General features: G+C 42.7%; 1 protein-coding gene across 1 annotated transcript; it reads right to left on the bottom strand.

Moving 5' to 3' along the window:
* Nucleotides 1-1,168: 1,168 nt before the first annotated feature.
* slc17a8 (solute carrier family 17 member 8) lies at nt 1,169-11,239 on the bottom strand. Its single transcript, XM_046395305.1, has 12 exons — nt 9,138-11,239; nt 8,068-8,323; nt 7,726-7,844; nt 5,697-5,811; nt 5,214-5,301; nt 4,363-4,449; nt 3,688-3,830; nt 3,459-3,608; nt 3,243-3,375; nt 2,749-2,859; nt 2,141-2,268; nt 1,169-1,740 (listed from the first exon to the last, which is right to left on the bottom strand). The coding sequence occupies exons 1-12, from the start codon at nt 9,236-9,238 to the stop codon at nt 1,411-1,413; spliced, it is 1,761 nt and encodes a 586-aa protein (XP_046251261.1). The 5' UTR covers nt 9,239-11,239; the 3' UTR covers nt 1,169-1,410.
* Between the last annotated feature and the right edge of the window lie 9,723 nt (nt 11,240-20,962).

The raw sequence follows: 20,962 nt of genomic DNA, 5'->3' as shown, positions 1-20,962 counted from the left end.
ATGTTAAGTTTCAGTTTAAATGTAAAATTTTGCTGGAGAGGTGGAAAAACATTTAAAAATGCTGAACCACAAAACCTATAGTATTTCTCTCAGTATTTAAAACATTTTTTTTCTGACAATCAACTCCTTTGATCCAGACTGAAATATCTAAACAACTGTTTAAGTGATTCACATATATATATATATATTTTTCACATATTCATGGTCCCCAGAGGCTGAGCCCTACTGACTTTGGTGATCTCATGAGTTTCCCTCTATTGCATCTCTAGTTTTGGGTGAAAACTTCTGACAAATATTAGACGGAGTGAAATGAAATTTGCTCCATATATTCATGTTCACCGCTTCAGGATGAGTTATAATACCTTTTGTGATCCTTTTCATCTTTCGCCATCATCATCGACATAATTTAAACAGTTTTCATACAGAATAAAAATGTAGTTTATTACATCTCAAATGTGTTCAAATAAAGTGCAAATCAAATCAATGATCTCTCAAACAGTAAGGTAATAATTTACTGTACAAAACTGATTTTCTCTTTTTTAGCAGTAATGGTAGTAAAGATTAAAGTGAAACATTGCAGTACATTGTTGGAGTGTTTCCTTGGATCAAACCAAATGGAACAAAAGACAAACACCAGAAGAATAACTAGAGTTAGGCTAAATGCTTCATAGAGTGACTTCGGCACCGATCTCACCATCCATTTCGTCCTGTTATGAGCTCAGAGCACTAAAAAATAATGAAGCTGATGGAATGCATGCATCACAAACGGATGGTGAACAAAGACCTGCTCAGGCGAGGAGAGCAAGCTAAGCAGTGACAGACTGCAATCATTCAGCAAGAGCAAACACATACAAGCAAAAAAGAAAGCAATAAGGCTCATTACTCATACATTAAGACATGTTTGTTTACATTCCAGAAACACGTCTCTTTGCATAGCTGACACAAAACAAATCAAAAAACTGTTCACATGGTTCATAATAAGTTACATGAAGTTCAGTCAATGTTTGCTTGCACAGATGGTACCATTAGGTTTTAAAGTTATGTGTTTCTGGTTAGTTCATGAATGCTGGAATGTGGTTTTGTTTCCATTGTACTAATCTACAGTATATGTGATGTGTGTACAGTAAATCTATTGTTCAAGTTCTGATTCTATCACATTTTTATGTGTGTATATATATATATATACACACTGTTTGACTTTAGAATTTAATTTCTTTTTTCATCATAATCATTTGTTGTGTTTCCATGTGGACATGACAGTACATACTGGAGTAGTGACTGAAAATGAAAGGGCCATCTTGATGCTCTTGCCCCTGTTACTTGTCTGATGTTTCTGACATTTCAACAGGTGTGAAATCAAACCTTCGGCCATGTCCAGTGCTTTGGAAGTCCTTTGCCCCACATGGCATCTCACTGGTATTGGCCCTGATAGTCGCCGTTCCCATGATATTCCTCCTCTTCTTGCATGGTTACTCCTCTCTTCTTTTTCCAGCCCTGTTTTCGACCAGATGAATTGTCTGTGGTTCCGTAGCTCTTTTTGGGAGCCACTGTGTTCTCGCTGTTGAGCTCTGACTCTTCAGCCAGCTCGTCCTCATCAATGATGCCACATTTTTCCTCGCTGGTGCTCTCAGGGTTGGCCCAGTCCTGCTGCTCTCCCGAAGCAAAGATTGCGTAGAAGATGACTCCTGAGTAATGCACCATGGACGCAATAACAAAGACATTTTGCCACTCCAGACGAGTCTGTGGGGAGATAAATAGCATCAGAGAATGTCCTGTCTAAAGCAGACTTACTGAGATTTTGATTATGTACCACTAAGGTGCACTTTAAATCTACTGTGTCACTCATGGCACATGGGAAAAATAACAACTGCAATAAATTTTACAAGGCTATAAATTGTTAGCAACAGCCACTGATATGTGCAAGATTACATAGAGTGATTCTGTGTGTTAGCTCAAATCAAATCTAAGAGGAAAACAACATTTCAAACTGAATATGAGATGGAAGAGCGTTAATATTCAGTTACAGTCAAGATAAGACAAAATATCTACAGTGCTTGACTGGTAAAAACATCTAATCAGTGTACACATGTTGATATAAATGCAAAATGTGAACTTAGTGTAACACAACAACCTGTTATACCTTGTGTTTTGTCAGGGCTCCAACAATCAAAGGACACACCATTCCAGATAGTGTTCCCACCCCATTAGAAATGCCCATCAGGATGCTGGCATAGCGAGGAGCGATATCCAAATGATTAACATTAAAACCTGAAGACACAGCACGCACATTTGATTATAAGTAAAGAGTGACATGATTACAATATGGTGTCATGATTCATTGGGCACTTTAATATTGTGTAAATGTGGTTTAGATCCACACACACATTAAGATTTTCTGGCTGCCTTGACAACGATCTATAAAATATTCAAGAGAAGTGCCTGTGTGAAGGCTTGGCAGGCTAGTGCATGTATACTGCATCACACCTAAAGGAAAAGTAGTTCTGATATTGATTTTATTTTAAATGAGTCTTTCATAAGCCAAAAGATGGAGGAAACAGAGAAAGGGATACATAACAACAACAACAACAAAAATAGGTTTGTTTGCAGCATCCTAAGCATTTGAATGTTTTCAGTCAACTTTTAAACAAGACCTTAATTATTTAGGTTTAATATATAATCATACTAAAGGTCTTAAATTTCACACAGACACAAAACACAAGTGATTCAGTGGTGCAAATGTGTTAATACCTGAGATGGCAAATCCACTGAACCCTACAGCCAGAACCAGGAAGGAGATGGCGACCCCACGAGTGTGAGAAAAACCCACCACCAACAGCAGAGTAGCTTCCATACCAAAACCTGTGAAAATACAATGTCAAAGAATATGAGTCAGTAGATCATGTAAGAAAGAGAATGATAAATACAGGATCATTAGGGAGTTAGTCTAATGTTATTCTGAAAAAACTTCTTGAAATCTACAGAAATTGGATCACAAGAAATCTTCTCAAATCAGATTTCACATCATGACATGAAGCTCATTTCAAAACTTGATGTGATACCACATGATATTAAGTTACTTTGAAGTAGGAAGAGATTAATTATTACTACTGTTTGCTGCAAGAATGGCTGTAATCAGTCAATCAGTCACTTGATGTTTGATTATTGTACTATAATACAGTAAAACTAGAATGTGAGTCTCTTAGTTTCCAACATCAAGCTAAATAGAACAAAACTGAACGTACCTCCACAGTTCATGAGTTTCCTCACATTTGTGGTAGACATGATTTTGTTACTGCGTAAAAAGTCAGCCAGTTGTCCTCCAATAGGAACTACAATTGTCATCACCATATGGGGCACGGCAGACAGGATCCCCACCTGTAGGGCGATCATACATTCAGGAAGCCATGTGATGTTGAGCAGTACTTATCTGTCTTTTAAAATATTTGTCATTGGCTAACCTTGCTGATGGGGAAGCCAAAAACCTCCTCAAAATATGCCGGCTGGCTGATGAGGAGCAAGTAGAAGGTCCAGCTGCGGCAGAAGTTAGCTACGATGATGGCATAGACAGGCATGGAGGTAAAGAAACGACGCCATGGAGTCTTGAATTTCTGTGATTGGGAGCCAGAAGTCAGTGTATCTGATGCTTGGTGTGCATGTTAGCAGCATGATAAATAATTTACTACACACCTCAGTTGCACTCATCTGGTGCACTTTTTCACCGATTGTGGTCTCGATGTAAGTCCTCTCCTCCTCTGTGATTGTGGGATGTTCAGCAGGACTTCCATATGCCAGCAGGAGCCACATGGCATACCATATGATCCCAAAAACACCTTTTCATGAAATCACGACAAAGCAGCGAGTGCATTCCTTTGTACTATTACACTTTAAGATGTTTATATTCATAGTGAAGGCTTTTAAGACAGACTAATTAAAACAAGCCCCGACCTTCTCTGGACTGAAAGAGTTTTCGTTATTAAAATGAAATGTCTGAGTCACAGAGCCCAGATAGGAAAATGCTAATTCACATCAATAAATCATGAGATTATATCACAGCAGAACCAAAGTAGATTTTTATTAAAACATGTTTGGCAAAGTATGAATTTTATGTCAGCATTAATCGTTTTAATCAAACTCTAAAGCAATCCAGATAACACTTATTGTGTAAAGCTTACAAAGTACCGCAGAGCAGCATGCCAAGTCTAGGATTATGAAAATCACATGTCACTAAATTTTTTACATAATGAATCTTCGTAAGACTGGACAATATTGGTCAAGTGTGCACTGACTGTAGTTTCTTATCTTTTTTTAAAATCATTGTTTTCATTTTGTATGAATGTTTGTGATGTTCATTCAAAGTCTTACCGTAGATGTAGAAGACCGAAGACCATCCGACATACTGAACAAGCACCCCAGCTAAAGGCATGGCGATCACAGCTCCTGCGTAGGATCCTGGGAATAATTGGTGTCAAATTTTAATGTCAAGGTATTATAAGACCAGTAATGACACTGGATCTCAGTGATAAAGAAATAAAAATCAAATGCTCACATAAGGTTTTAAAACTGAAAAGTTTTTCTCATTTAACTGGTTCACAAACTTGAACAGAAATATTTAACTTAACTAACAGTTAAAAGTGCAACAGCCTTCAAATGCACAAAAATTGCACTGTATAGTGAATATGTGTTTTAGTATAAACAAATACATCAAAGAAACACATTGGTTTCACTGAGTAAACACTCTCAAAACAATTCATTTGTGCAGCCATGACAGAGGGAGTGTTTTAATGTGTTTTCTATTATCAGACAGATTCATAAACATTGCTGTTTTGAAAAGAGCTCGGCGCATGAGAGTGCTTTTGGACAGTAAGCAGTGTGACACTTCATTTAGATGAATAAAGGGAGAAGCTCCTTCAGAGTATGCAGGTGATCTGTGTTCATTTCCAGACAATGTCAAGAGGGTTTTGATGCATGGGTTGTCATGGTACCAGTTTTAAAGTGCAATGTGGCTGTTTTGATTTCGAGGGAGACAGCAGTAGGATAAATCTGCATAGCCTGATTTGCTCTGTCTCGTCTTATTATCTGACCAGCCACACTATGACTTTTAAGGTTGTGTGAACTGCAGAAATCCATTCCTATCAGTAAAAAGTGGTCAGTTTGGGAGGGTTCACTGAGTATTTTGGAGCATTTTGACAAGAGGAAACAGAGGCATCGCTCACCACAGAATGAAGTTGTGGCCAGTCGACTCCGTTCAAGAGGTGGTGCCCATTTGGACCACATCCCATGGCATGCTGGGTAGGTCACACCCTAGTAGGGACATGATGCGCAAGTTCTCAAAGGTCTGGCTAGAGAGGAAGTCATCTGACAAAGGGGGGTGCTTTATAAGACATTTTGGAAAATACACATATGGGCTTTCTTGCCAAGAGTTATGAGAAAGATATACTTCTCATGAGTCTGTACAATAGCTGCTTCCCCATATTTCTCATCTGAATGCAAAGCTAAGCCACCCGGCTGTTGATGTTACCTTTGTAGTTAGCTTACATTTCCATATGGACATGAGAGGTGTATTGATCTTCTCATGTAACTCTCTGCAGGAAATCACATATGTATATTTTCCTAAAAATGTCAAAGTATTCAACATATTGCTTTAGATGAATCAGTCACTGTTTTCACTATATTGCTGCAAACATTTTTCCTCTTACCTCCACTAAACCCTGCAGGATGCGAACAAACATCACACAGCCGTAGTGGACCCTTGCCGCTGATGGGATGAACATATTGAGCACTGACGTCAGGAAAATGGCAGCCCCAAACACCCTGTAGAAGTACTGAAATGTCAACCTACTGTCTGTGCATGGATGAAAGTGAAGAGGTGGTGACATCAATCACTTAGCAAACAAACAAAACATGTAACTAGGTGGTGATTATAAGGAAAATATAAATAGTGCTAAAAGCCTCATGGTCCTTGTATAATCAAAGTGAGAACGGTGTCTGAATTCTCATTCTGAGCTGTATTCTGAATCTCAAAGTACAGCCGGCATGAGGACAATATTCATTATGACAGCCTCAGAATTGTGTCTCTGCCTTTGGTTCTTATGTGGTTCTGTTAGCTTGGTCAGGTGGATTGGTACACCGTCGGCAGTAACACAGCGGCTGTACCTGTTGAGTGATGTGGTGAATAGGAAGCCGTGTTGGGGGGCAAAGCTTTAGATTTACCAGCCGATCTTCAGCAGGTCATGAGGTGTGAGTAGTCACTATAGAATGAGCTTGTGGATAAAAAACAGCCAAAATGACTTTTAATTGCAGGTAAAGATATAGAGGAGCTCAAACATCCAGGTAGCTCAGAGTAGAGCCACTGCTTCTTTCTGTCTAAAAGAGGAGTGTATCATGGCTCACCATCTGATTAGGATGTCTCCTGAGTGCCTTGCTTTGGAGGTTTTCTGGGCATATCCAAATGTGTGTGTGTGTGTGTGTGTGTTGGGGGGGGTTCCCAGGGTAAGCATGCTAGAAGGATTATATAACTCTGACCTGGGAACACGGAATAGAATGGAATCCCCCAGGAGCTGGAAAATGTTGTGAGGAAAGGTACGTCTTCAATACCCTTCTTAGCTTGCTGTCACCGTGACTCATCCATCCATCCATCCATCCAGTGTATCAGTATGTATTTTATTAAGTGCACAGCTTGTCAGCTAAACAAGCAAAAATGTGAAATTTCTGTTTATGTTTATCAACATGGACAATAAGGTTTCTAATAATGAATGAATCACGAAATTTACTCGACTTTGAAGAAGTTGTTTAAAAGAAACATTCTAAGAAATTATTAGATTATAACCCTTACTTATATTTTGATATTTGTCACAACTGTCTGTAAAAGGCAAACACACAATAAACACATGCTATTCAATGTCTGAGAGCTCGTGAGGATGTGAGGAATATTGGCAGGCAGTATATCTCCAAATATCTCACAGGCAAAGCATCTCAGCATTATAATGAGACAGATGTTACGCCTCTGCCTTTCACACACTGAGATAAAGACATCCTACTCAATCCAAAACTTTCTCCTTCCTCACCATGGTGCTGTTTAGCTCCCTTCTCTCTTCTCCTTCACCTCATCTTCCCTTCTTTCTCTTTTTCCAAAACAGTGTGTAAGTGACACTTGTAATATTCCAGTGGCTGGTGTTTCAGAAAGAAATCAGAGGCAGGATCTTTCATTATTAACTCTGTCAGTGGCGTGTCCTCTTTTCCTGTGAAGCTTTTATTACAGGACTGCTATCAGCTCCATCAGCACCGCTCACCACACCGTACAGCTTTAACCCTTTAACCACATAGGCTGAGAGGAGGTGCTCCCGCCAAAATCTTCATTGTTTTATAAGCCTTTCTTTTGATCCTTTCTTACCATATGCATCATTATCAACTGGTGAGAAAATATCAACAAAAGACAAAAACCATAATCTGTTTCTGCACACCGGACATGTATCACTGGTTCTTGTCTGAGGTGCAACAGTATCAGTTGCCTCAACACTGAATTTAAGGCTCCAGATAATTAGTAATTTCACTATAGATTAATTCCTTGGTCTGCCAGAGAAAGGAAAAAGTAGCTCTCACAAATCAGTCATTATACTGGTCTGGTTTTTGCATCTAACAGTCCAAAATCCAAAGATATTCAGTTTATAACAATATAAAACAGAGGTGTGACAGTGACACCATTGATAGTCAAGAAGCACATGTCACCTGTTGGCAAACAGCTTGTTGGAGATGAAACCACCAGGAATTTGAGTCACAATGTAACCCCAGAAAAAAGAGCCATGGATCAGGCCCACTGTCTCTGGGTCCCAGTTAAACTGAGCTTTCTGCAAAGAGAGAGAAAAAGAACCATACTCACACCAAAATGTACACAGTTACCACCAAGCTGCCTTCATTTGGTATACTCTACTGACTCACACCTGATAGAGCTGACTTAAAAAGGCTGAGCAACAATTTTGGTTTTGGCTGATCACCTTAATCAAATAATTAAAAGACACACAGTCATTATGCAATGTCAAAAGGGGTGCAGTCTGGCTGATCCTGTTTTACCTGAAGAACAGGGGTTCCATTGATATAGACAGTGTTGTTGTTCACCATCTCCACAATGGCCACACCAAGGTTGCAACGGATGCCAAAGGAGATGCAGAAGCCCAGGCCGCTGAGGATGGCGATGATGTAACGCTTTGGCAGACCACCACAGCTACAGTCCAGCAGCGGTGCAGGACGTGGTGCTGACGCCACCGGACGCCCATCCTCTGTCAGCTCAATGTTGTCCTCTTCTTCTACATTACTACCATCTATTTTTCTAAGACGCAAAGGGCGGGGAAAAAACTGAGGTCAGAGTATGTGATTGTCAAAGGTGCTTGCTGTCAGGTTGCCTTTAGGTGCATCCCTCTTCACACCTGTTCCATTACCCAGAATCCATCTGTATCATGAACTGCTTTCATCTGTCTGCCACAGCTCTACACTGTATACTGCAGTTCTCCATCAGCAAGACACAAATTAACAAAAAGCTGGGATCAGTTTGTAATATCATGTACTTAAATTGCTACATTTTTTATAGTGTATTGTATTGAATTGCTGTGGTAAAGGAAATCTGGTTGAACGGTGCATTTTTATTTTACATGACAAGGTTACATTCACATTCATGATACACACTCAAAATATATTTTACAGGAAATTGCCTATTTGGTGCTTTATCTTTAAAAATGACAACAATCTTTGTTATATATTCCTCCACCACCACCACACACACACACAAAATTGTCTGTGAAATATGCATCAGATATGAAATATGTATTAATGTCTTAAAATAAAATCTGAGATCACACAGTAGGCATTGCCAGTCAAGCACAAGAATCAAATATTTATCCATCGTCATGATCGCTGAGAACATACTGGGCTAAATGTGCTCGTTTCTGGGCTCTCTACATCCCTTTGACAGCAGATGTGTCAGCCCTTTAAGTTATTTTAAAAATGTATCTCTCCTGTGAGTTTAATAATCGATAATGAGTGAGGTGTTTAATCTATGCAACATCTAAAAAGAGGTCTGGATTGTGGTTCAAACACCCTGCACACACATGCCTCCTTCCCATCACCGTCCATACACACCCTCTCACCTTTGCAGTTTTCCTAGAGAGTCCCCCACTGTGTTCTTCACTTCCTCTTTTCCCGGGTTAAGCACCTGTTCCTTCAAACCTGCTAACCCACCAAAAGGCATTTTTCTCTGCCTCTTTATTTTCTCTCCCCTTTAATCTGTAAACAGTGTCTTGAAACCTCAGTAGCACACTTTGTTCTGCAAAATAAAATCCACTAGAAGCTGCCCCTCTTCCTTCCTGAGTTGGTGGCACCGGGTTCTCGCTTCACCTTTCAGTCTCGCCACAGATCCCTCAGAGGTAAGACGGACTTTTCCTCTCCACCTTTCTCTGTTGTGATGAAAGGATTCAATGAAGAAGTGGAGAAGAGGATGATGCTGAAGTATTCTTCAGTGTCCAAAGCACAATGCAGCCAGAGCCTCTGGGGCTTGTTTCATCTCCAAAAGATCCAGTTTAGGAAAAAATATAATGGATGAATAAGGATGAAAGCAAATTAGAGCAAATGTGTTAAATCCAGGTTTTAGTCTCTAAACATTGTGAGCCCCCTTTTGTCTGCAGCTGAATTGAACGGACTGCTTAGATCTCCTCTCCATCTCATAACTCATCCATTCCTACTGAGGAGGGGCAGGTGTAGCTGGTTTCCCAAAACCCAGCCCCCTTGCTTTACTCATCATCATCTCCCCAGCACCACCCCTTCAGCTGGCTAAGTTCATATGATAGCAGCCCAGTGGACCAACAATTAATTATGTATGAGCTTGACAAGTTGCATTGAGGTGAGACATGAGTAGCTAGGTGAAATCTAAGACACAACCATCAGGTTCCAGGTTTACTCTCGTGGTTTTCCATGAATAAAAATTCTGTACTTATGAGGGAGTGACAAAAATCATAACTGCTAACATGAAGCTGTATAGTTTTTACACTAAGCAGCAACACCAACCGTCTTACCATTTGACACTTATTGTTTATTTTTGCCAGCAGTGGGCATCACATCATTTTTCTGAGTGAGTTTCCCTCTTTGCAGACAATTAGATGTGCAGCATTTCAGGGAGATTTTAAAATTTAAACAGTAGTGTGGGTGGTGTGGATCTGAGCTCTTGGAGCCTTCTTTAGCAATGGGCTGGTGAGCACATCCATCAAAAACCAATAAAGTATACGTCACAGCTTTTTTCTGTTTGCTTGTTTTATTTTTACATGTACTGTATGGTATGTCAATCAGATACTACTTAAGCTAGTACTTTGATCTACTTTGATATCTACTTTGATCTAAAGCAGTACAGCAGCCATTGCACTGCAATTTATTAATAAATTAATACATTTTAAAGATGAAAAAACCCATGAACCTCAACCAGCAAACTTCTAATGCTGCAATGATTAAAAATTCATTTAAGATTATGAATAACAATGAAGGGAGTATAATTACATGGCACTGAGTCACAAAGGCAGATGCACACATCACAATGTTAAACAGAAGCTGGAAAAAGTGTTAATGATTCATGTTAATGATTCAACATTCAAATATTACTCTCAACAAATTTGTAATTTCACTGTGGATCTTTCGGTTCCACTCCACTCCACCAATTTCAGGAACTCTAAAATTGTCCTTTAAACACCAAAATGAAATTAGTAAATTTAGCAACATTTTAAGTAATTCATGGATTTAAGATGCAAAATTATTTTGAAAAGTAATGTCTGAATGGGCTTTTTGAACAAGATCCATTTGTAAGTTTGTCTTGCCTGCCATCTAGTGTTTGGAATGAGGAAGTGCCATGTCTGAGGTTATTCTGCAGAAGGACCCACAATCACTAGACTGTATATAATTATGTCATTTTCTCAGTACAGCATGTTGGGGGTTAAGTGCCTTCCTCAAGGGCACATCAGCCGGCTAATGCATTTTTCGCATTAATCACTCCACCACACCCAAATTTTTCCTGCCCGTCCGGTGGGGGAATCGAACCGGTGACCCTCCGATCACAAGACGCTTCTCCAACCTCTAGGTCATATAAATAATGTGCATACATAAATGTGTTAGATTTTTTTATTTTTTTCATTCATTAGTTCATAGTCCCCTTTTCATAGCCCCCCCTTTTTTCGCATTAATCACTCCACCACACCCAAATTTTTCCTGCCGCTCCAGTGGGGGAATCGAACCGGTGCACCTGGAGAAAACCCTACGTGGGGAGATAGAGAGACATGAGAGATAGACAGACAGGATGATACAGATACAGTAGGGTCTAATGTCTTCACTGAAACGTGTTGAAAATGCATTAGCCGGCACATCAGCCAGCTAATGCATTTTTCGCATTAATCACTTCATCACACCCAAATTTTTCCTGCCTGTCCGGTGGGGGAATCGAACCGGTGACCCTCCGATCACAAGCCGCTTCTCCAACCTCTAGGTCATATAAATAATGTGCATACATAAATGTGGGGAAAAAGTATGGGGAAACCACAGCACCTGGAGAAAACCCTACGTGGGGAGATAGACAGACATGATAGATAGACAGACAGGATGATACAGATACAGTAGGGTCTAATGTCTTCACTGAAACGTGTTGAAAATGCATTAGCCGGCACATCAGCCAGCTAATGCATTTTTCGCATTAATCACTCCACCACACTCAAATTTTTCCTGCCCGTCCGGTGGGGGAATCGAACCGGTGACCCTCCGATCACAAGCCGCTTCTCCAACCTCTAGGTCATATAAATAATGTGCATACATAAATGTGGGGAAAAAGTATGGGGAAACCACAGCACCTGGAGAAAACCCTACGTGGGGAGATAGACAGACATCATAGATAGACAGACAGGATGATACAGATACAGTAGGGTCTAATGTCTTCACTGAAACGTGTTGAAAATGCATTAGCCGGCACATCAGCCAGCTAATGCATTTTTCGCATTAATCATTCCACCACACCCAAATTTTTCCTGCCCGTCCGGTGGGGGAATCGAACCGGTGACCCTCCGATCACAAGCCGCTTCTCCAACCTCTAGGTCATATAAATAATGTGCATACATAAATGTGGGGAAAAAGTATGGGGAAACCACAGCACCTGGAGAAAACCCTACGTGGGGAGATAGACAGACATGATAGATAGACAGACAGGATGATACAGATACAGTAGAGTCTAATGTCTTCACTGAAACGTGTTGAAAATGCATTAGCCCGCACATCAGCCAGCTAATGCATTTTTCGCATTAATCACTCCACCACACTCAAATCTTTCCTGCCCGTCCGGTGGGGGAATCGAACCGGTGACCCTCCGATCACAAGCCGCTTCTCCAACCTCTAGGTCATATAAATAATGTGCATACATAAATGTGGGGAAAAGGTATGGGGAAACCAGAGCACCTGGAGAAAACCCTACGTGGGGAGATAGACAGACATGATAGATAGACAGACAGGATGATACAGATACAGTAGGGTCTAATGTCTTCACTGAAACGTGTTGAAAATGCATTAGCCGGCACATCAGCCAGCTAATGCATTTTTCGCATTAATCACTCCACCACACCCAAATTTTCCCTGCCCGTCCGGTGGGGGAATCGAACCGGTGACCCTCCGATCACAAGCCGCTTCTCCAACCTCTAGGTCATATAAATAATGTGCATACATAAATGTGGGGAAAAAGTATGGGGAAACCACAGCACCTGGAGAAAACCCTACGTGGGGAGATAGACAGACATCATAGATAGACAGACAGGATGATACAGATACAGTAGGGTCTAATGTCTTCACTGAAACGTGTTGAAAATGCATTAGCCGGCACATCAGCCAGCTAATGCATTTTTCGCATTAATCACTCCACCACACTCAAATTTTTCCTGCCCGTCCGGTGGGGGAATCGAACCGGTGACCCTCCGATCACAAGCCGCTTCTCCAACCTCTAGGTCATATAAATAATGTGCATACACAAATGTGGGGAAAAAGTATGGGGAAACCACAGCACCTCGAGAAAACCCTACGTGGGGAGATAGACAGACATGATAGATAGACAGACAGGATGATACAGATACAGTAGAGTCTAATGTCTTCACTGAAACGTGTTGAAAATGCATTAGCCCGCACATCAGCCAGCTAATGCATTTTTCGCATTAATCACTCCACCACACTCAAATCTTTCCTGCCCGTCCGGTGGGGGAATCGAACCGGTGACCCTCCGATCACAAGCCGCTTCTCCAACCTCTAGGTCATATAAATAATGTGCATACATAAATGTGGGGAAAAAGTATGGGGAAACCAGAGCACCTGGAGAAAACCCTACGTGGGGAGATAGACAGACATGATAGATAGACAGACAGGATGATACAGATACAGTAGGGTCTAATGTCTTCACTGAAACGTGTTGAAAATGCATTAGCCGGCACATCAGCCAGCTAATGCATTTTTCGCATTAATCACTCCACCACACCCAAATTTTCCCTGCCCGTCCGGTGGGGGAATCGAACCGGTGACCCTCCGATCACAAGCCGCTTCTCCAACCTCTAGGTCATATAAATAATGCGCATACATAAATGTGGGGAAAAAGTATGGGGAAACCACAGCACCTGGAGAAAACCCTACGTGGGGAGATAGACAGACATGATAGATAGACAGACAGGATGATACAGATACAGTAGAGTCTAATGTCTTCACTGAAACGTGTTGAAAATGCATTAGCCCGCACATCAGCCAGCTAATGCATTTTTCGCATTAATCACTCCACCACACTCAAATTTTTCCTGCCCGTCCGGTGGGGGAATCGAACCGGTGACCCTCCGATCACAAGACGCTTCTCCAACCTCTAGGTCATATAAATAATGTGCATACATAAATGTGGGGAAAAAGTATGGGGAAACCACAGCACCTGGAGAAAACCCTACGTGGGGAGATAGACAGACATGATAGATAGACAGACAGGATGATACAGATACAGTAGGGTCTAATGTCTTCACTGAAACGTGTTGAAAATGCATTAGCCGGCACATCAGCCAGCTAATGCATTTTTCGCATTAATCACTCCACCACACCCAAATTTTCTCTGCCCGTCCGGTGGGGGAATCGAACCGGTGACCCTCCGATCACAAGCCGCTTCTCCAACCTCTAGGTCATATAAATAATGTGCATACATAAATGTGGGGAAAAAGTATGGGGAAACCAGAGCACCTGGAGAAAACCCTACGTGGGGAGATAGACAGACATCATAGATAGACAGACAGGATGATACAGATACAGTAGGGTCTAATGTCTTCACTGAAACGTGTTGAAAATGCATTAGCCGGCACATCAGCCAGCTAATGCATTTTTCGCATTAATCACTCCACCACACCCAAATTTTCCCTACCCGTCCGGTGGGGGAATCGAACCGGTGACCCTCCGATCACAAGCCGCTTCTCCAACCTCTAGGTCATATAAATAATGTGCATACATAAATGTGGGGAAAAAGTATGGGGAAACCACAGCACCTGGAGAAAACCCTACGTGGGGAGATAGACAGACATCATAGATAGACAGACAGGATGATACAGATACAGTAGGGTCTAATGTCTTCACTGAAACGTGTTGAAAATGCATTACCCGGCACATCAGCCAGCCAATGCATTTTTCGCATTAATCACTCCACCACACTCAAATTTTTCCTGCCCGTCCGGTGGGGGAATCGAACCGGTGACCCTCCGATCACAAGCCGCTTCTCCAACCTCTAGGTCATACAAATAATGTGCATACATAAATGTGGGGAAAAAGTATGGGGAAACCAGAGCACCTGGAGAAAACCCTACGTGGGGAGATAGACAGACATCATAGATAGACAGACAGGATGATACAGATACAGTAGGGTCTAATGTCTTCACTGAAACGTGTTGAAAATGCATTAGCCGGCACATCAGCCAGCTAATGCATTTTTCGCATTAATCACTCCACCACACCCAAATTTTTCCTGCCCGTCCGGTGGGGGAATCGAACCGGTGACCCTCCGATCACAAGCCGCTTCTCCAACCTCTAGGTCATATAAATAATGTGCATACATAAATGTGGGGAAAAAGTATGGGGAAACCACAGCACCTGGAGAAAACCCTACGTGGGGAGATAGACAGACATCATAGATAGACAGACAGGATGATACAGATACAGTAGGGTCTAATGTCTTCACTGAAATGTGTTGAAAATGCATTACCCGGCACATCAGCCAGCCAATGCATTTTTCGCATTAATCACTCCACCACACTCAAATTTTTCCTGCCCGTCCGGTGGGGGAATCGAACCGGTGACCCTCCGATCACAAGCCGCTTCTCCAACCTCTAGGTCATACAAATAATGTGCATACATAAATGTGGGGAAAAAGTATGGGGAAACCACAGCACCTGGAGAAAACCCTACGTGGGGAGATAGACAGACATCATAGATAGACAGACAGGATGATACAGATACAGTAGGGTCTAATGTCTTCACTGAAACGTGTTGAAAATGCATTAGCCGGCACATCAGCCAGCTAATGCATTTTTCGCATTAATCACTCCACCACACTCAAATTTTTCCTGCCCGTCCGGTGGGGGAATCGAACCGGTGACCCTCCGATCACAAGCCGCTTCTCCAACCTCTAGGTCATATAAATAATGTGCATACATAAATGTGGGGAAAAAGTATGGGGAAACCACAGCACCTGGAGAAAACCCTACGTGGGGAGATAGACAGACATCATAGATAGACAGACAGGATGATACAGATACAGTAGGGTCTAATGTCTTCACTGAAACGTGTTGAAAATGCATTAGCCGGCACATCAGCCAGCTAATGCATTTTTCGCATTAATCATTCCACCACACCCAAATTTTTCCTGCCCGTCCGGTGGGGGAATCGAACCGGTGACCCTCCGATCACAAGCCGCTTCTCCAACCTCTAGGTCATATAAATAATGTGCATACATAAATGTGGGGAAAAAGTATGGGGAAACCACAGCACCTGGAGAAAACCCTACGTGGGGAGATAGACAGACATGATAGATAGACAGACAGGATGATACAGATACAGTAGAGTCTAATGTCTTCACTGAAACGTGTTGAAAATGCATTAGCCCGCACATCAGCCAGCTAATGCATTTTTCGCATTAATCACTCCACCACACTCAAATCTTTCCTGCCCGTCCGGTGGGGGAATCGAACCGGTGACCCTCCGATCACAAGCCGCTTCTCCAACCTCTAGGTCATATAAATAATGTGCATACATAAATGTGGGGAAAAGGTATGGGGAAACCAGAGCACCTGGAGAAAACCCTACGTGGGGAGATAGACAGACATGATAGATAGACAGACAGGATGATACAGATACAGTAGGGTCTAATGTCTTCACTGAAACGTGTTGAAAATGCATTAGCCGGCACATCAGCCAGCTAATGCATTTTTCGCATTAATCACTCCACCACACCCAAATTTTCCCTGCCCGTCCGGTGGGGGAATCGAACCGGTGACCCTCCGATCACAAGCCGCTTCTCCAACCTCTAGGTCATATAAATAATGTGCATACATAAATGTGGGGAAAAAGTATGGGGAAACCACAGCACCTGGAGAAAACCCTACGTGGGGAGATAGACAGACATCATAGATAGACAGACAGGATGATACAGATACAGTAGGGTCTAATGTCTTCACTGAAACGTGTTGAAAATGCATTAGCCGGCACATCAGCCAGCTAATGCATTTTTCGCATTAATCACTCCACCACACTCAAATTTTTCCTGCCCGTCCGGTGGGGGAATCGAACCGGTGACCCTCCGATCACAAGCCGCTTCTCCAACCTCTAGGTCATATAAATAATGTGCATACACAAATGTGGGGAAAAAGTATGGGGAAACCACAGCACCTCGAGAAAACCCTACGTGGGGAGATAGACAGACATGATAGATAGACAGACAGGATGATACAGATACAGTAGAGTCTAATGTCTTCACTGAAACGTGTTGAAAATGCATTAGCCCGCACATCAGCCAGCTAATGCATTTTTCGCATTAATCACTCCACCACACTCAAATCTTTCCTGCCCGTCCGGTGGGGGAATCGAACCGGTGACCCTCCGATCACAAGCCGCTTCTCCAACCTCTAGGTCATATAAATAATGTGCATACATAAATGTGGGGAAAAAGTATGGGGAAACCAGAGCACCTGGAGAAAACCCTACGTGGGGAGATAGACAGACATGATAGATAGACAGACAGGATGATACAGATACAGTAGGGTCTAATGTCTTCACTGAAACGTGTTGAAAATGCATTAGCCGGCACATCAGCCAGCTAATGCATTTTTCGCATTAATCACTCCACCACACCCAAATTTTCCCTGCCCGTCCGGTGGGGGAATCGAACCGGTGACCCTCCGATCACAAGCCGCTTCTCCAACCTCTAGGTCATATAAATAATGCGCATACATAAATGTGGGGAAAAAGTATGGGGAAACCACAGCACCTGGAGAAAACCCTACGTGGGGAGATAGACAGACATGATAGATAGACAGACAGGATGATACAGATACAGTAGAGTCTAATGTCTTCACTGAAACGTGTTGAAAATGCATTAGCCCGCACATCAGCCAGCTAATGCATTTTTCGCATTAATCACTCCACCACACTCAAATTTTTCCTGCCCGTCCGGTGGGGGAATCGAACCGGTGACCCTCCGATCACAAGACGCTTCTCCAACCTCTAGGTCATATAAATAATGTGCATACATAAATGTGGGGAAAAAGTATGGGGAAACCACAGCACCTGGAGAAAACCCTACGTGGGGAGATAGACAGACATGATAGATAGACAGACAGGATGATACAGATACAGTAGGGTCTAATGTCTTCACTGAAACGTGTTGAAAATGCATTAGCCGGCACATCAGCCAGCTAATGCATTTTTCGCATTAATCACTCCACCACACCCAAATTTTCTCTGCCCGTCCGGTGGGGGAATCGAACCGGTGACCCTCCGATCACAAGCCGCTTCTCCAACCTCTAGGTCATATAAATAATGTGCATACATAAATGTGGGGAAAAAGTATGGGGAAACCAGAGCACCTGGAGAAAACCCTACGTGGGGAGATAGACAGACATCATAGATAGACAGACAGGATGATACAGATACAGTAGGGTCTAATGTCTTCACTGAAACGTGTTGAAAATGCATTAGCCGGCACATCAGCCAGCTAATGCATTTTTCGCATTAATCACTCCACCACACCCAAATTTTCCCTACCCGTCCGGTGGGGGAATCGAACCGGTGACCCTCCGATCACAAGCCGCTTCTCCAACCTCTAGGTCATATAAATAATGTGCATACATAAATGTGGGGAAAAAGTATGGGGAAACCACAGCACCTGGAGAAAACCCTACGTGGGGAGATAGACAGACATCATAGATAGACAGACAGGATGATACAGATACAGTAGGGTCTAATGTCTTCACTGAAACGTGTTGAAAATGCATTACCCGGCACATCAGCCAGCCAATGCATTTTTCGCATTAATCACTCCACCACACTCAAATTTTTCCTGCCCGTCCGGTGGGGGAATCGAACCGGTGACCCTCCGATCACAAGCCGCTTCTCCAACCTCTAGGTCATACAAATAATGTGCATACATAAATGTGGGGAAAAAGTATGGGGAAACCAGAGCACCTGGAGAAAACCCTACGTGGGGAGATAGACAGACATCATAGATAGACAGACAGGATGATACAGATACAGTAGGGTCTAATGTCTTCACTGAAACGTGTTGAAAATGCATTAGCCGGCACATCAGCCAGCTAATGCATTTTTCGCATTAATCACTCCACCACACCCAAATTTTTCCTGCCCGTCCGGTGGGGGAATCGAACCGGTGACCCTCCGATCACAAGCCGCTTCTCCAACCTCTAGGTCATATAAATAATGTGCATACATAAATGTGGGGAAAAAGTATGGGGAAACCACAGCACCTGGAGAAAACCCTACGTGGGGAGATAGACAGACATCATAGATAGACAGACAGGATGATACAGATACAGTAGGGTCTAATGTCTTCACTGAAATGTGTTGAAAATGCATTACCCGGCACATCAGCCAGCCAATGCATTTTTCGCATTAATCACTCCACCACACTCAAATTTTTCCTGCCCGTCCGGTGGGGGAATCGAACCGGTGACCCTCCGATCACAAGCCGCTTCTCCAACCTCTAGGTCATACAAATAATGTGCATACATAAATGTGGGGAAAAAGTATGGGGAAACCACAGCACCTGGAGAAAACCCTACGTGGGGAGATAGACAGACATCATAGATAGACAGACAGGATGATACAGATACAGTAGGGTCTAATGTCTTCACTGAAACGTGTTGAAAATGCATTAGCCGGCACATCAGCCAGCTAATGCATTTTTCGCATTAATCACTCCACCACACCCAAATTTTTCCTGCCCGTCCGGTGGGGGAATCGAACCGGTGACCCTCCGATCACAAGCCGCTTCTCCAACCTCTAGGTCATATAAATAATGTGCATACATAAATGTGGGGAAAAAGTATGGGGAAACCAGAGCACCTGGAGAAAACCCTACGTGGGGAGATAGACAGACATCATAGATAGACAGACAGGATGATACAGATACAGTAGGGTCTAATGTCTTCACTGAAACGTGTTGAAAATGCATTAGCCGGCACATCAGCCAGCTAATGCATTTTTCGCATTAATCACTCCACCACACCCAAATTTTTCCTGCCCGTCCGGTGGGGGAATCGAACCGGTGACCCTCCGATCACAAGCCGCTTCTCCAACCTCTAGGTCATATAAATAATGTGCATACATAAATGTGGGGAAAAAGTATGGGGAAACCAGAGCACCTGGAGAAAACCCTACGTGGGGAGATAGACAGACATGATAGATAGACAGACAGGATGATACAGATACAGTAGGGTCTAATGTCTTCACTGAAACGTGTTGAAAATGCATTAGCCGGCACATCAGCCAGCTAATGCATTTTTCGCATTAATCACTCCACCACACTCAAATTTTTCCTGCCCGTCCGGTGGGGGAATCGAACCGGTGACCCTCCGATCACAAGCCGCTTCTCCAACCTCTAGGTCATATAAATAATGTGCATACATAAATGTGGGGAAAAAGTATGGGGAAACCAGAGCACCTGGAGAAAACCCTACGTGGGGAGATAGACAGACATGATAGATAGACAGACAGGATGATACAGATACAGTAGGGTCTAATGTCTTCACTGAAACGTGTTGAAAATGCATTAGCCGGCACATCAGCCAGCTAATGCATTTTTCGCATTAATCACTCCACCACACCCAAATTTTTCCTGCCCGTCCGGTGGGGGAATCGAACCGGTGACCCTCCGATCACAAGCCGCTTCTCCAACCTCTAGGTCATATAAATAATGTGCATACATAAATGTGGGGAAAAAGTATGGGGAAACCACAGCACCTGGAGAAAACCCTACGTGGGGAGATAGACAGACATGATAGATAGACAGACAGGATGATACAGATACAGTAGAGTCTAATGTCTTCACTGAAACGTGTTGAAAATGCATTAGCCCGCACATCAGCCAGCTAATGCATTTTTCGCATTAATCACTCCACCACACTCAAATTTTTCCTGCCCGTCCGGTGGGGGAATCGAACCGGTGACCCTCCGATCACAAGCCGCTTCTCCAACCTCTAGGTCATATAAATAATGTGCATACATAAATGTGGGGAAAAAGTATGGGGAAACCACAGCACCTGGAGAAAACCCTACGTGGGGAGATAGACAGACATGATAGATAGACAGACAGGATGATACAGATACAGTAGGGTCTAATGTCTTCACTGAAACGTGTTGAAAATGCATTAGCCGGCACATCAGC

This window comes from Scatophagus argus, chromosome 7 (genome assembly GCF_020382885.2).
Source record: "Scatophagus argus isolate fScaArg1 chromosome 7, fScaArg1.pri, whole genome shotgun sequence".
NCBI classification, from domain to species: domain Eukaryota; kingdom Metazoa; phylum Chordata; class Actinopteri; family Scatophagidae; genus Scatophagus; species Scatophagus argus.
The sequence above is the reverse complement of the archived record's forward strand: the minus strand, read 5'-3'. Positions and strand labels throughout refer to the sequence as shown.

Bases quoted from the DNA above. Each gene is read 5' to 3' on its own strand.
- slc17a8 (XM_046395305.1), bottom strand. From the start codon at position 9,238: ATGCCTTTTGGTGGGTTAGCAGGTTTGAAGGAACAGGTGCTTAACCCG. The intron at 2,860-3,242 runs GTACGTTCAGTT...GTATTTTCACAG, and splicing joins GAAACTCATGAACTGTGGAG to GTTTTGGTATGGAAGCTACT. The intron at 2,269-2,748 runs GTATTAACACAT...CTGTGTCTTCAG, and splicing joins CAGTGGATTTGCCATCTCAG to GTTTTAATGTTAATCATTTG.